Source organism: Cnephaeus nilssonii, assembly GCF_951640355.1.
Source record: "Cnephaeus nilssonii genome assembly, chromosome: 12".
Taxonomy (NCBI): domain Eukaryota; kingdom Metazoa; phylum Chordata; class Mammalia; order Chiroptera; family Vespertilionidae; genus Cnephaeus; species Cnephaeus nilssonii.
The window spans coordinates 53,486,229-53,501,856 of NC_137083.1; the positions used below are offsets into that span (position 1 = coordinate 53,486,229).

At 48.2% G+C, this 15,628-nt stretch overlaps 1 protein-coding gene across 2 annotated transcripts in view; it reads right to left on the reverse strand.

Annotated features, from left to right (window-relative positions):
* Window positions 1-15,628, reverse strand: part of TBXAS1 (thromboxane A synthase 1) — a 155,050-nt gene that overhangs the window by 59,189 nt on the left and 80,233 nt on the right. For both annotated transcript variants that reach the window (XM_079785787.1, XM_079785786.1), the window contains one exon: window positions 7,057-7,173. In XM_079785787.1, coding sequence (XP_079641913.1) covers window positions 7,057-7,173 — 117 coding nt within the window. The remainder of the gene's footprint in view (window positions 1-7,056; window positions 7,174-15,628) is intronic.

A 15,628-nucleotide genomic window follows, 5' to 3' on the forward strand; every position in this document is an offset into this window, starting at 1 on the left:
TTTGACCAATTAGAACTCACCCCGAAAAGGAGGTGGCTGCTGGTGTTGCCAGGCAACAGACCAGCTAGGAGGCACATTGAGATGCTCTTAGATTTAACCAGTGGCAAGTCGAAGTGACATTATAATTCTGGCAAAGGAGAGCCAAATTATAACCCAGGATGGGGTACCCATGATGAGGAGTGTGTTTTCTTTTGAATGCAGATGGAAAAGGATCATTTTAACCAGAATTTAAACAGTTCATCATTATATCGATTTTATCTAGGAGGTTAAGTGTCAGTGGAATACAACTGTGTTGCAGGGTAAGGGCCTCTTGCTGCTAGATAAATACCCAGACATTCTGGAAAATGGGCAACTGGTCAGGCAGTGACAATGTACTTTTGGATTCCGGAGTATTTATCACCACAGCCACACTTGGTTATAATGACTTTCATTTTTATTGTTTGGAAAGATTGAGAAATAAAAGCAAATATTAAAAATAGACGGCTGGAGGCTGATACAGCCAAGAGGACGCTGCTTGTTCTAACATCATTGGAAGACGAGGTTCGGTGTTAGAAGCCCTTGTGCGTGACTGTCTGTGAGTTTACAGTGAAAATTTAAAGGCCACACTAAACTGTGATGATGACTGTAATTCTGCAAAGACTTTTGCACGGAGATGGTTGTAACTATGCATTTACTCATCAGCTGGCTTTATCAACTTAAATTTTTAAAAATTGTAGTCATCCTGGAGTAATATGTCTTCTCCAAGGCAAGAAAGGCCTAGAGGGAATAATAACCACATCTGCCTCTGCCTTTAAGAGTCATCTGCCTGTGCCTTCCTGAAAGGAAACATCTGGATGAGAGTGAAAAATTAGGCGTCAAGCTGGATTCTCGGCGACTGGGAGAGATACCAACCTTCCCAGTTGGTCGGGCTTTTCTTTAACAGAGTCCCCAAGCACAGATATACAATTGGCTCATTTCCTCTTGAGTGACACACACGTAGCCTTAGGAAATCATGTATGAAGTTGCCAGTTCTCTTATATCTGCTCAGTGGGCCACCACCGGCTTACTTATCTGGGTGAATGAGAGACTGTCCATCCCTTCTGTCCAGCTCTGAGGACTGAGAATATACCAGCCACCATATTGGGCTGGGTCCATGGTCCATGGTCCATCCAATTTGGAGCTTGGTCTCTGCTCAAGAGGCACTTGACAATGGAGTTGCCCATGAACTCTACATCCAAAGACATAGATAGTGCCCAATTGCCTCATTTCTCTCAGTAGCCGACTAGGACATTAACTACCCTACTGCAAACTTACTTGCACCCAGAATAAACAAAGGTACAAAGATCTCTCTACTGCAGGTTTCTCCCAAGCCTTTAAAATGTTAAGGTACTGGATGAATCTCTAAGAAGACGGTCTGCAATATTTTACTGAACTGTATGACCATAAGGCCTTTTTGGCCCTCGGTGATTTCAAATCCTTTTCCTTGGTAGTAATTCCTAGTTTGAAGTTCATCGTCACATAAGTGTAGTCGAAATGCTTTTCTCCTCGATGTATTATTTTATTCTTGCTTACACTGAAGGTTTAGCTGCCACTTTTGTGCTGACATACACAACCTTAGAACAGTCTTAGCAACTTATTCCAATTGATTTAATACTTTTCAACTCAGAGAGCTTAGAGAAATATACAAATGTATAGATTTCCCGGTGTTCTCCCTCTTTCAGATGAGTTATAAAATTTAGAAATAAAATTAGTGCTAACCTGGGTCTCCAGGGAATCCCCTTACTTATATTTTTCCCTCAGAGAAGAATTAAATTAGCCCCCAGTTTTGTTTCCTGAAGATAAATCTACTTACTTCCTGACCCATAATAAAGTTTTACACAATCCCAGGGTTACTCATTAATAGTCTTTGGTAAAGAATCTAGAAAAAGGCTCTAACAATCGAAGTAAATCTACCAGTTGCCCCTTAAAAAAAATTAATCCTTTAGGGGACAGGGTGAAAACTCTGGCAGGTTAATCTGGCAAAATTTCCCCCCAATAAAGTAATCAGTTATTTCCCCAGCACTACCTAGCCATCCTTTAATATAAATCTCAATAACGCGTCTGTCACTGGGCTATGACTTGATGGTCTCTTCTTCCGGAATCAGGCATGAATCAGTCGATTTTCACTGTTTCTCTGTCTCTCTATATTATCCCTGGTACAACTTAAGCCGGAAACCAATTTTATTTTAAGTAAAAAATATGGATTCGTGATAGAATGCTGATTTGAAAGTAACTTTCAAGCGTTGTTGACTGAGGCGGCCTAATATCCACACGAAGAAAGCCAGTGCCATTTGAACCTTAATGACACAGATACAGTAACGGACTTGGGCTGCCAGGGTGCCACGGGAAAGAGCCTGAGACTTCCAAGGGAAAACAAACCTTGATTTCAAGAATGAGCTCTGAAGTTGGAAGATACAGCCCAAAAGCTAGTTACAAATTCAGAAAGGACTGGAGATAATTGATGTTTCAAAGTTATTTCTGGGAAAACTAACTTAGGGACCAGCAACCAAGTGAAGCGCAGGCTCCTGCTGGTTCTCTGAGCTTCTCCCCGCTCTGCCTCCTCCACCCAGACCCTGTGCACCACATTCTCCTCTTTTTAAAAAAAAAAATATTTTATTGATTTTTTACAGAGAGGAAGAGAGAGAGACAGAGAATCAGAAACATCGATGAGAGAAACATCGGTCAGCTGCCTCCTGCACACCTCCTACTGGGGATGTGCCCGCAACCAAGGTACATGCCCTTGACCGGAATCGAACCTGGGACCTTTCAATCCGCAGGCCGATGCTCTATCCACTGAACCAAACCAGTTAGGGCTCATGCTCCTCTTTGTGTCCTTGTGACCTGCTTTTTCTTTCTTTCTTTTTTAAAAATATATTTTTTTATTGATTTCAGAGAAGAAAAGAGAGATAGAAACATCAATGATGAGAGAGAATCATTGAACCACTGCCTCCTGCACGCCCCTCACCGGGGATGGAGCCTACCACCCGGGCATGTGCCCTGACTGGGAATTGAACCATGACTTCTGATTCATACTAGTAGATGGACGCTCAACCACTGAGCCATGACGGCTGGGATGATCTACTTTTTCTACTTCCATATATATCTATATTGGTGACTCTCTAAAAGAGGAAGCCAACAATTGGTTGCATTCTTATATTTAATTTTTCCTTGATAAGATTATTTTCCTTTTATCTCAGTTTTAATATATATCCTTCCATAGAAAGCTTCCTGGTTCTTTGATTCTTCATTCATCCATTCATTCAGCAAATCATTACTTAGAGCCCATTATGTGCCTAGTGCCGTGCAGTTAACAATAAAGAAAAATGAAGTCAAGTAAATGGAATGTTAGCTGGTGATAGAGCTACAGAGAAGAAGAAGGCAGGGAAGGGGTTTGGGGTCCTGGGGCCCAGATTCTGAGAATGTGGGTAAGCCACAGGTCAGATGGTTGGACAAGGGACCAAGAGCAAGACAGATCACCAGTGCTTTCCACTCTAGCTCTTATCATAACTATGCCAGGGGACTTGTGACAAGTACAGATTCCCAGACACGCTTAGAAGTCCTAATTCTGCAGGTCCTAGGGTGGCTAGAATTATGTATTTTTTAACAAGGGTTTTAGGTGATTCTGGTGCAGCTGTTGGTCACAAGCCCTTGGTTTGAGAACCAGTGATCTAGAGACCAGAGGCCATTGGGAGGTTTAAGTCCAAGGAACCACCCAGAAACCAGGGGTGTGGGCGGGTTACATATGCTGGGGAAGGAGGCAGTCAGGGACACTACTGTCTGGTAGCCTGCTCTTCCTCTTCCTTCCATCCCTCCATCTTCCACAGAATAGAAACCAGCCTCTTCTCATGTCCTCCATCCTGTCTTCATCTTGTCAGAGAGTCCATGCTCAGAGCCCCAAACCTTGCTTGTTCTTCATATGCAAAGGGAAGTTGCTTTGGGGTTTAGGAAAACTCTATCCTCCTAACAAATCTTGGCTTCCAAGACCATCGTCTCTGTACGGATCAAGTAAGCCTAGGGTGCAGTTCCAAATTGAGCAACAACTTCCTGGCTCTGGACAGCACCCACTGTCTCCTTCTGAAGCAACGAGAGCCACGGATTTGGTGAAGAGAGAAAATCACAAGGGACACGATTTATGGAGCATGAGACACTTACATTGGTTTAACATTGGAAAAATATTATCCTTGTCACATCCTTTTCAGTCCTCATGTTTCCTTTATTTAAGCAGCATTTAACACCTCTCCTCCCTGAAATACTCCCCTCCCCATTCTCCTGGAATTCTATTTCAGCTGCTCTTCCTGAGCCTTCTTTGTAGGTTTCTGCTCTGCCCCTCACTTCAATGGGCTCCCCACACCCCCCTTTTCTCTTCTTGTGCTACAGTTGACCTCACCCATGTCTGTGTTTCTGACGGCAGTCTTTCCTACCCTTATCTCCTGAGCTCCAGCTCTGCAGCCAACATCTCCCTGATGCATCTGCTTATGTTTCCCAGGAACCTTAAACTCACCAGGTCTAAGCTCTCCAGAGAGGGGGAGGAGAGGAATCCCCCCGCCCCTACGCCCCCACCCCCCGTATGGCATCCTTTCAAATGGAAACCTAAGAAAGTAAACTGAACTGTATTTAGTAGGAATATGATTTTCTGTGGAGCTTTAAGTTCACTGGGGGTGTATGTTAGACAATGGTCTAGAACTGAAGCAAAACCCAGGGGATCTGTCTATGACATTCCCCCTGCCTCTCTTTCATTTATGACAACCCCTTACCCTAGTGCTGTGAACCACTGCGAGGAACTCTATTTTCCACAACTAATTCAGACACTAAGATTTCGATTTCTGAACCGGACAAAGGAAATGCTTCGGATCCCCAAAGCTCTAGATTTATTTGGGAAACGACATTGTATCAGTTTCTGGAATATACCCTGTAAGGTGCTAAAGAAATCTAGACCCTGATAAGGGTCTTCCTGCCCCCTCCAAGGAAACATAGCTCAAGATTGACAAGAAAACTCTTTTCCCTTCTTACTGTTTTTTGTTTTTTTTTCCCCAATCAGATACACTTCATCAGTGTCTTTTTAACAGATGAGATGCTCGCTGCGTCTATAGTGCCGTCACGCTGTTGCTGACCCATGAGTAAAGAAATCGGGTGCACCATGTCCAGCGGATGTCACTCCCCGTCTTGTGGTTAACTCAACATTTCAGTGACTAATATCATAAAGGTGTCCTCCCTTGAACTTGTCCAGTGCTTACAACTTTTTCAAGAAGCAGGCCCTTCCTCCAAATAAAGTCTCCCTTGAAACCTCCATATGTAAGGAGGCTAGAGCGGAGCAGGGCTCCCTCCCTGATCGGGTGTGTGCTCTGGGCCGCCTTCCTGCGGGGAGGCTGCAACCTTCCCATTCTGGGACTGGATGGCGGAGCCACCATTCTCAAACAGCTTTACTGGTAGGAAAGGGGACACTGTTACTACCTCTGTCTGAAACCTGTTTCCATACCTCAGTTGGTTCCAAACCTGGGTATAAAATAGAGGAGTGTTGCTTCTAACCCGCCCAGGTTTCCACAGAGGCCTCATTTGCTCTACTTCCTTCCCCCGACTCCCCAGGCAACCCCTGGGGGCAGTCCCACGTAGCTAAGAAGAGAAGCGGTCAGTCGGAAGGGTTGATCAGTTCTGGAGCTGGATTCTAATCTTGGCTCTGCTGCTTACTAGCTTACTAGTACAGGTGTGACATGGGTCTGTTACTTAATCTCTCTGTGCCTCAGTTTCCTCATCGGTAAAATGAGGTGATAATAATAGTATGTCCCTCACAGGAATGCGGTGAAGGTTGTGTGTTAATACCAATAGGAGGCCCTTTGAGTGGTGCCTGGCGCAGTAAGAGCTGTGAGTGTGAGCTGGTGAGCTGGGGCCACGAGCTGAGCTGACCTCTGACCTCAGATACCAAAAGTCGCGGTGGGAACAAATTAAACCTCATGGAAGATGGGCAGGACCACAGGTTTCTGAGAGAGCTCACTTGCATGGAGTTAATTATGATGTATGGGACCCTTTCCTCTCCTGGGGGCTTCAGAAAATTTATAGGCATTAACCAGGACCATATGGGTGAGCGTCGTGAGTTGAAGCTCAGAGTAGCTTTCATTTATTGAGCTGACGACAGGCCACTCCAAGCCCAGACATGTTGGAACAGCTGGACGTGGTGGACGGCTCTGGAACTGAGACTCAAACTGAGGCAGTCCCTTCGCCACCGAACGTAAGGGCTCCAGGGCTCCTCCTGAGTTGTTGCAGAATTCGGGACAGAAGCTAAAGCCAGATCGGCAATGGAGGGGCCATCAGTGAGGATCGGGTGTGGGAGAACTTGGCCGGGAGAAGAGGTGGGGGAGGGGGGCTCAGGGCTTACAGAGCTGGCAGCCTGTTGGGGATGCCACTCTTCCCTCTGCCTCGGCCGGGAAGGATGGCCAGGGCGTTCCTCCACCAGGGCATGCTGCGCGCCCAGAGCTCTTCCACGCGCACCCCCACTCCTCCCGGGAATGTATGGCCATCTCTTTCCGCGTCAGGTCTGACTCGGAGCCCGCCTTTGTTTCAGGCTGTTCTCCGGGCCCTCGCTACGTAAGGCATGCTTCACTGTTCAGAAGCATCCGCATCACCTGCCAGGTGGTGAGACAGCAGATTCGGGCCCCATCCCAGGCCTTCCCCATCAGAATCTGCATTTTGACAAGACCACCACCGGGTGGTCCAGTATACTTGAAAGTGTGAGGAGCACTGCCCCAGTTTTCTCCTGTGTGCCCCCAAAGTGCCTGGGGCAGGTCTGGGGACATAGAGGGAATGCCATCAGTGCTGTTGATTTGGTTGGTCATGGCCTCTGAGGATGTGGAGGCTGGGGAAATGGAAGACGCCAGTACCGTGTCCTGTGCTTTTTGCAGAAGAGGGAGGCCTGAAGGCCCCAGGAGGCAGGGCATTTTGTGGGTCACGTGGACGAGGGATGCAGGGTGAACCAGCTCTCCATCAGCATTTGAAGAAAAGAAACCTGTTCCTTAAGGAAGAGAGTCTGCATTTCCTGTGTCTTACCTCATTCAGCTTTTCAGGGCTGAAAGCACAAGTTAGGACACTTCTGACCTCTTCCCATCTTTTGTCACGTAAAAACAGGATGCTGTCAGCTACCGGTTTGCATTCCAAACCCGTTGCCTGATGGAAAACAGCAAGCAGAGGGTTAGACCACAAGGGAGCCCGAGCCACCTGGGCGGCAATACAGGCCCATGATAAACATTCTAGTCAAAGGTTCACCAATGACCAAGCAATGGGGAGGTTTCGTTTGCAAGGATACAGAAGAAGAATATAAAGATTTAGGGATAATGGCCTAAAGATTCATGGCAGCAGATGGGTACGCTCTGCGGGCCCAGTTCGCCCTGCGACAATGAGGTCACGGCTGTATAGGTAACACAGCGGTTCTGTATGCTCTGCAGTCTCCCTGCAGAGTGAGGGGTCCCTGAGGACCGAACAGCAGGCTTCCTGAGGTGAGCTACTCTCCCCTGGGATGGAGTTTCAGGCCTGAACTTGATGGCAAGAAGTTTTGTGTGGCTGGATTGGTCAGGTTGGGCCGGGAGTTGACAGACTCATGTGTCTGGGTCCTTGGTGTGTGTGTCCTGGGGGTGGGTAGGGGGCGGGGAATGGGGGAAGATAAGGTGGGGAGTGCGGAGGGAGACAGGAGGGGGAAAAGGAGCGTCCTTCAGAAGCTTATCCCAACAGAGCTGCTTCCGAGGGCACCATGTTTCCGTGTATTTCCACTCTTTCACACACTCACTCATTCATTCGTTTTTCCTCATTCAGCAAACATTTGTTGACTGTGTAATATAAACAAGGAGGTGGCTCTCCAGGGTTGAATAATGAAGGCGTAGGTTTGGCCCTCAAGGAGTTGATAGTCCAGTGGGGAAGCAGACAGTGAGCTCATAGACTAACGAACAGATGTCATTACTGTTCGTGAGAAGGTGAGAGTTATGAAGTGAGGAAACAGGGCAAGGTGAGAAAATCGTAGAGGACTAAACGGTCAGGAAGGCTTCTCGGAGGAGGAGGTAGTCAAGCTGAGTCTGGAAGCATGAAAAGGATGAGTCCTCCTCACCCCTTCTTTCCAGGCTATTCTGTTTCTTCCTAAAACCAGCTATTCCCACCCAGTGGTCAAAGCTGTGACCCCCGCCACCCCCACACCTGATCAGTGTGAACCACCCCCCCCCCCCCCGCCCCGAGGCTGCAGGGTGTGAGGAGGAGTGGGGGTTGGAGGCCCAAGCACTCTTCAGAACCACGTGTGATGTATGGTTTCACTAGTTCTTTTCCCCGTTTTAATTATAGTTGAAACATGAAGCCAGCCATCATAATTCAAAACCCTTGTAAAAACTCCTATTTAGAGGAAAATTATAATTTTCTGATAAAATATGAACACTCAAAATAAGCTATAAAACATAACTGCAAAGTATGGGGGGGGATTTAATTATATATAAGAACCAAGTTGCTGGGCTATTTTTCTGCAGAGGAATACCTCTCCGTGTTTAGAATGAAATTCGTTAGGAGTGCCTTGGTCACCATACAGAATTGTGGCTTTAGGGAGTTATGGGAACATAACCCATTTGTTTAGGTTCCAGAGTCAAAGGAGAAAGTATACATTAGGTATATTTATATATTGGCAAACACCCAGCCCTGTGCAAAGCTGCAGGCAATAAAGCATTTCACTCCAAGGAAGGCTGGGTGGTGGTTTATGGGGTCCTGATGAAACAGAATAAATTAGAGATAAGAGTCAAGATTGATTGGATATGGTATCCATCCATCAGACCTAGGATTGGATCCAAGACATTTTTTATCTTGCACCTGGAGGACAAATCTAGCCCTCTGCTCGATGTCAGCATGGCCCTCAAACCTTCTCCCCCCCCCCCCCCCGCCCCCGCCCTGCCCCAAGCCCCAATCTGCTGTGACGATACTCTTCCCAGCTTACAGCTTCCATTAGGATTCCCCAGTTTTAATGGAAAATTTCGGGGGCATTGGCTAGAGAAATGTTTTCATTTCTAGATGTCACACTGTAAGAGGGAGAGCAGCAAATGGGTCATTTCAGAGGAGGAGATGTGAATGAATGTCCTATAAAATAGTAGTCAAGTTTGGGAATGTTTGGCTGCAAATAGAAGACTTGGATGATCAGAGAACAGTACTTAATGTGTGCTCAAAATATATTTACCGAATGCATATTACATGGGAGAGGAAATTTAGGTTGTTTTTTGACCTGAGGGGGTAGAATTGGGTTCAATAGGGGAAGCTATGGGGAAAGATCTACACATCTAAAGAACTTCCCAATAGTCAAAAGGCAGAATTGGCCCAGCTGGCGTGGCTCAATGGTTGAGCATTTGACCAATGAACCAGGAGGTCACAGTTTGATTCCCAGTCAGGGCACATATCCAGGTTTCGGGCTCAATCCCCAGTGTGGAATGTGCAGGAGGCAGTAGATCAATGATTCTCTCTCATCATTGATGTTTCTGTCTCTCTCTCCTTCTCCCTTCCTCTTTGAAATCAATAAAAAAGAAGAACAACAAAACAAACAAACAAAAGGCAGAATTGTTTTAAGAAAAAATAACCTGCCCTGAGTGATGAGCCCCCATTGCTGGAGACTTACCCCTTCCTGGAAATCCTACACGGGAGGCTTGAGTGTCTGAGGGGTCAAGGGGTTGGTCTAAATGACCTTTAAAAACTCTCCCAACCCTGAGACTTCCTCTCCAGAACACTCCTCCAGGTATTTTTGTATTAGTTTGCCTACACACACACACACACACACACACACACACACACACACACACACACACACACTGTGGCCAATTACACATAACGTAAAATGTGCCATCTTAGCCATTTTTAAGCATGCAGTTCGGTGGTATTAAGTACATTCACATTGTTGTGGAGCCATCCCCACACATTCATCCACAGAACTCTTTCATCTCGTGAAACTGAAACTGCCTATGGAACAATAACTACCGTCCCCTCACTCGGGCTTTCTATGCGTAATAATTGATTAGATTTGCTGAGGGATGCCTTGAGAGGTACAGAGGGCTCGTCTCCAAAGAAATGGGCAACCGGACTGGGAAATCTGCTGGGGGCAGGACTATGAGTGTCAGAGCAGAAAAGGAGGCAGGATCCAGGGAAACAGGGCTTTCTAGCCTCTTGTCTGTCAGCCCAGCCCTGAGTGCAGAGTCTCAGCGAACGCATCTTCAATCGCTTTCTGGCCAGGAGTTTCCAGACAGCAAGCCGTGGCCAGTGGAAGTGGTGAAATCAGTATAGTGGGTGGCAAACAGCATAAAAAAAAAAAAGAAGAAAAAAAAGGAAGCAATACATAGAGCAGAGTAGAAAGATAGAGGAGTGCTTTATAAAGTATGGCTATTTTGTTGTAAAACTTTTATTCAAAAGTGTGTGTGTGTGTGTGTGTGATATATATATATATATATATATATATATATATATATATATATATATATAGAGAGAGAGAGAGAGAGAGAGAGAGAGAGAGAGTATTCTGTGTCATGATGTGAAATGTGTCTTATTGTAGGCCACAGTCAAAAAAGGTTTGAAAAACCTACTCTAACCAAAACACCAAATCTTGGAGTTGGCCTCTCCCTCAACTAAAATTCTCTCAGTCGCAGTGTTATTAGGTTGTCAACATTTATTGAGCACCTACTGTGTGCCAGGTGCTATGTTAGCAAAGAATGGGATTCCTGTCCTCCAGGGGCTCATGGGGTGGTTTGTAACCAACATCTGTTGATCTTACAGCTGCAAAAGTCCTTTGTATGTCATTTCAATAATTTGGGGGCAATTCTCCAGCAATAGGGAGGCCTGTCCTGGTGAGCAGTGATGGTCCAGCAGTGGCCCTCCTGCTTCATGTTCCTTGGACAGCTGACCGGGTTTATCTTTTCATTTAAGATCTCATAAAACAGAGCCTGACTCCTGACTAGGCCAGCTAAGCATAAACCTGAAGCTTTGAAGAATGCCACAATCCTGGGGAGCAAGTTATTAAAGAAAACCAACACCTTGGCATTCTGAGGTCCCATGAAGAGAGAAACCATTAATTGGGTGTTTGTCCTGGGCCAAACCGGTGATTCTCAGCTGACCCGGAGAGCCACGCAGAGCGCTGCGGAGCCCGTGCAGGGCCCTCTGCTGGGCCTGCGTGCGCAGGTTGTTATGGAAAAGGCACAGAGACATAACAGAACATGAAGCCGTAGCCTAAATGTTTCCTTGTGTCCTGGGACCTGCGAGAACATCGACTCTAGATCCGTGTGACATCTGTGAAGCTGTGGCATAGAAGCCAACAGTTTCCAGGCGGCCACGCAGAGCTGCAGGTCGCGTCCACAGAATGAGGTGCTTTTAAAGACGCCAAGAGATGCTGTCAGACTTCGGGGTCCTGGTGCGAGCATTGCCAACTTGCTTAGGGTGTGTCAAGTAGGCTGCAAAAATATTAATCTCAGAAAGTATGCCGTGACCACTCGCCGCGCTTTCTAATTTTCTCACCACCGTGCACAGATGAGAGGCTCCCTGGCACCACCTGTCTCTCTCCTCACCCGGCAGGTGCAGCATCTTGCCCAGCCCCTCATTGTATTATAACCAACCACCACTCTAGAATCCTGTCACTCGGAGAACCCCAAATTCTATCCCTGAGCACATATGCTGTTTCCAACACATGGCTGCCCCTGCACAGAGATTTCCACCAGGGCTTCCGTCTTGGTGCTTTGAAATAGTAAAGTGTTCCATCCCCACTGGACGCTTCTCACCCACTCACTCTCTGCCAGTGCAAGAGGGTCTCAAAGGTCACACAATCTCCCCTGTCTCTGCTTCCGGCACTGACTGGCCCGAGAGCGTGGCCTCCGAGGAAGGGTGTGTGGTGTGTGGTGTGTCCACAGCTCAGGGGGGCAACGGGGGCTCCATCCAGCTTGGGCTCCATCTGCCAACTCATCATCTAACTTGGACAAAGGCACGCTGTGGACTCGGGTGGCCCTGCCTGATGGAGTTTCCAGCATTTCCTCCAAGGAGGGGAACCACACGCTTGGATCTGTGTTTGTGTTGGCCCCGTGCCCGACGGCCTGGGCCTTCCTGACTGGGGAAGAGGGTGAGAGGGTTTGGGAAGTCGTGTCTCCTGAGGAAGATCTTCACCGGCTCGCAGCAGTGTCTCGTAGGAGCGGTGTTAAGGAGGGCGGGGGTGTCTCTGACATGTCCCCTCTCACACTTGGCTGGGAAGGGCAAGTCTCCTGAGAGGCCCTAAGAGGGACGCTTCATCCGAAGCCGGAAGTGGCTCTCTGGGGTGCTGGTGGGCTCCATGGTTACCTGTGGGCGCCGACTGCCACCTGAACTGGGAACCCAACAGACCTGGCGCCTAGCTAGTCTCACACTCAGGTTTTACACGGAGGAAACTGAGGCTCAGGGAAGTTCAGGACCAGCTCAAGTCACAGAACTAATAAGAGGTAGCAAATCTGGAAACTGATTTCATTTCTTTACATTTAGGCCAAGGGCCTTTCACGGTGCTGCTGGGCTCTGGCTTTTAGAGGGAGAAGCGGGCAGGAAAGGGGGTTATAAAAAGGGGGACAGAGAAGGAAGGAGCGGCAGGGCTCACAGCGAGGTGACGTGCCTTCCATGGAACCTTCAGGAACACAACCATCGAGAGACCAGGTTGGCTTATGTACTGTTCTCTCCCCAAAATTCTAGATACTAATCCCCTATTCTATACATTTGTTTCTACTTCTGCCACCACAAAAGTTAGGGAAAGAGGCATGAGAATAAGATTTTACTTGTTTCTCTTTTAAAAAGATGAAGATGGCTTCCTGTTGAACCAAGGGTCTAGTCAGACACAAAAATATGAAACCATTTTCAACAAGATTTGAAATTTGACCACGTTCTGCAGGGCGCTGACAGCATCCGAGCATTCATGTCAGTACCACGCAGCACTGTTCCTGCTTCCGCAGGCCTCCTGGGGTGCTCAGGGCCTTCAGAGATGTTGGGGTTCACACCCACCACGTTGAAAACGTGAAGCTGTGTGCTTTACAGATAAACGCGGTCCCCTGAACCCGGAGTTTTCCGAGGACCAGCCATGTGCAGACATGGCCAAAGCGGGCGGAAGGGGGGCCTGTGGGGGGCCGGCCTCCCGCCCTGGCTGTCGGGGGGACTTCCAGTGGCAGCCCCCGGGGAGGAGGGGCTCCGGGCTCCGGCAGGAGGGGCTCCTGTGCCCGGCACCAGGTCGCACGTAAAACAGAGAGACCTGCCTCCGAGTAGCAGGGCCGGGCATGTGAGGCCGCACACCTGGGCTCCTGGCTCTGTGCAGTCCGTTGGGGTTTGCTAGGAACGCCCGCCTCGCTCAGAGCTGCGGACCTGTCATGGAGCGAACCCTTCCTAAGATGCGCAAAGCTGGGAAGTATTCAAGCTTTGACTGTGGCGACAAGAGCCTTCTGAGTCCGGTGCAAAAGCCATTCTCACACCCTGAATCCCACTGCTCAGGGAGAAAACCCGATGTCTCCACTGGCTCCGGGCTTCATTTAAGGGAAAGCAGATCAGGAACTCCAGAGGAGCAAGTTTTCCAAAGCTGTCAGCAGGGAGCGCCAGTTGCGGGTTTAGGGGGCCCAGCACCCGCGGCCGCTCCACCTGGAGCGCTGCATGCTGTCCCGGGGTGAGCTGTGCCGAGCCGCTCGGCTCCGCTGCGATGGGTGCCGCCGCAGGTGCAGAGCAGTAAGGTTTCCGGGGACTAATTTGCCCCGGAACTTTTGTAACCTTTGCCAGTGCCAAGGGCTTTGTGGTTTCCAGGAGCTGGTCCGGTCGTTCTGACGTCCGCGTGGTGAGAGGACAAATGTGGCCTCGGGAGAGGCTGCACCTGGGCGGCCAGGGCCCTGGGTTCCTGTGGTTCTGGAAAAAGCCACCCACAAACCATCCCGTGGCTTCCGTCACGTCTCTTGTGAGCCAAGGGTGTGACCGGACCTGTGCCTGGAGCGGCGACCCCGTGTCGCCCATGAGGACCTCAGGGCTGGTACCCACCACACACTGAACTCCCAGCACCTTCCATCTCCACTCTGCATCCAGGCAGAACCCGGAGACGCACACGCCCGCAGCCCGACCCACTCTCCGTGCTGACATTTGGACCAGAACTCAGAGCTTCCGGCAGCTGGGTTAGTGGCTGAGCACACCCCACCATGCTCCCTTTCAACTAGACCCTGCCATGGGCCACAGACCCCCAACCTCGCTCACCCTTCCCACAGCTCCCCCAACTCCGGGCTTGGGGAGAGACCAGGGATAGGAAGTTCTGCCGCTGGCCGTGACCATCCCTGCTGAGACATGCGGGCCCAGCGCCAGTTTCTGCAGATAGTAAAGAAAGAGCTGCCATGGCTCCCTGGAGTGGCTGATAGCAAAGAGGAGCTGATTAAAAATATCTAAATAAAAATAACCAAGTCTCGAGGTGATGGGGCAACAGGTCCTGTAAATGCTAGAAGACTGGTTTGGGTTTAATGGTTAACGGTGGTTCATGACCAGGAAGCAACATCAGGAAGTGCTGAGGGCACTGATAGAGGCCCAGAGTCCATTTGGAAACGGGGGAAGTGAGAGCAGTCTTTCCATAGAACTGAGAGCCTCACAAAATGTGATGGGGCCCTAGCCAGTTTGACTCAGTGGATAGAGCATCAGCCTACAGACTGAAAGGAGGTCCTGGGTTCGATTCTGGTCAAGGGCACATGTCCAGGTTGTGGGCTCGATCCCCAATAGGGGGTGTGCAGGAGGTAGCCAGTCAATGGTTCTCTCTCATCATTGATGTTTCTATCTCTCTCTCTCTCGCCCTTAGTCTCTGAAATCAATAAAAATATCTATATTTTAAAAATGTGATGGGGACCCAGCCCATGTGGCTCAGTGATAGAGCGTCGACCTATGAACCTGGAGGTCCCAGGTTTGATTGTCAGTCAAGGCTCCTGTCAGGGTTGCTGGCTCAATTTCCAGTGATGGGGGCTTGTAGGAGGCAGTTGATCAATGATTCTCTGTCATCATGGGTGTTTCTGTGTCTCTCTCCTTCTCCCTTCCTCTTTGAAACCAATAAAAATATATTTATAAAAAAACTAGTGGCCCGGTGCATGGATTCATGCACATTGAAAGGAAATTAATTAGAAGAAATATTTTAATATCGCTATTCGCCCTTTCTGTATAATAGAAGTGTCAACCAAATTAACAATTGACAATGACAGATAGAAACACATGCATGCGATTGGTGCCAGCGAGAGCTTTATATGTATCATGCATGCATGAGTCAACTTAGTCTTTTATATATATAGAATAAACTTGCTTAATTAGACCTGCTTTCTGATTTAGCTAAACTTTTTCCAGCCCAGTGAAGCACCCCAAATTCTCTTTCAGGTAATTGTCAGCAACACGGCAGTAAATATCAACACGAAGCAGATTATTATTGTAGATCACGCAGGGAGAACAAAGGGTAAAATATTTAACTGCAGCAGTGTTTGACTACATTCCGTGCAGTGAGAAAACCTGAAGTCATTTTCAAGGTCCACCATTTCTTACTTCTTTTCAGTCGGGTCAAGTTTCTAAACTTTCTAAATCTCTGTTTTCCAGCTAATGAAAAGAAAATAGGATTCTACCGAGTCTC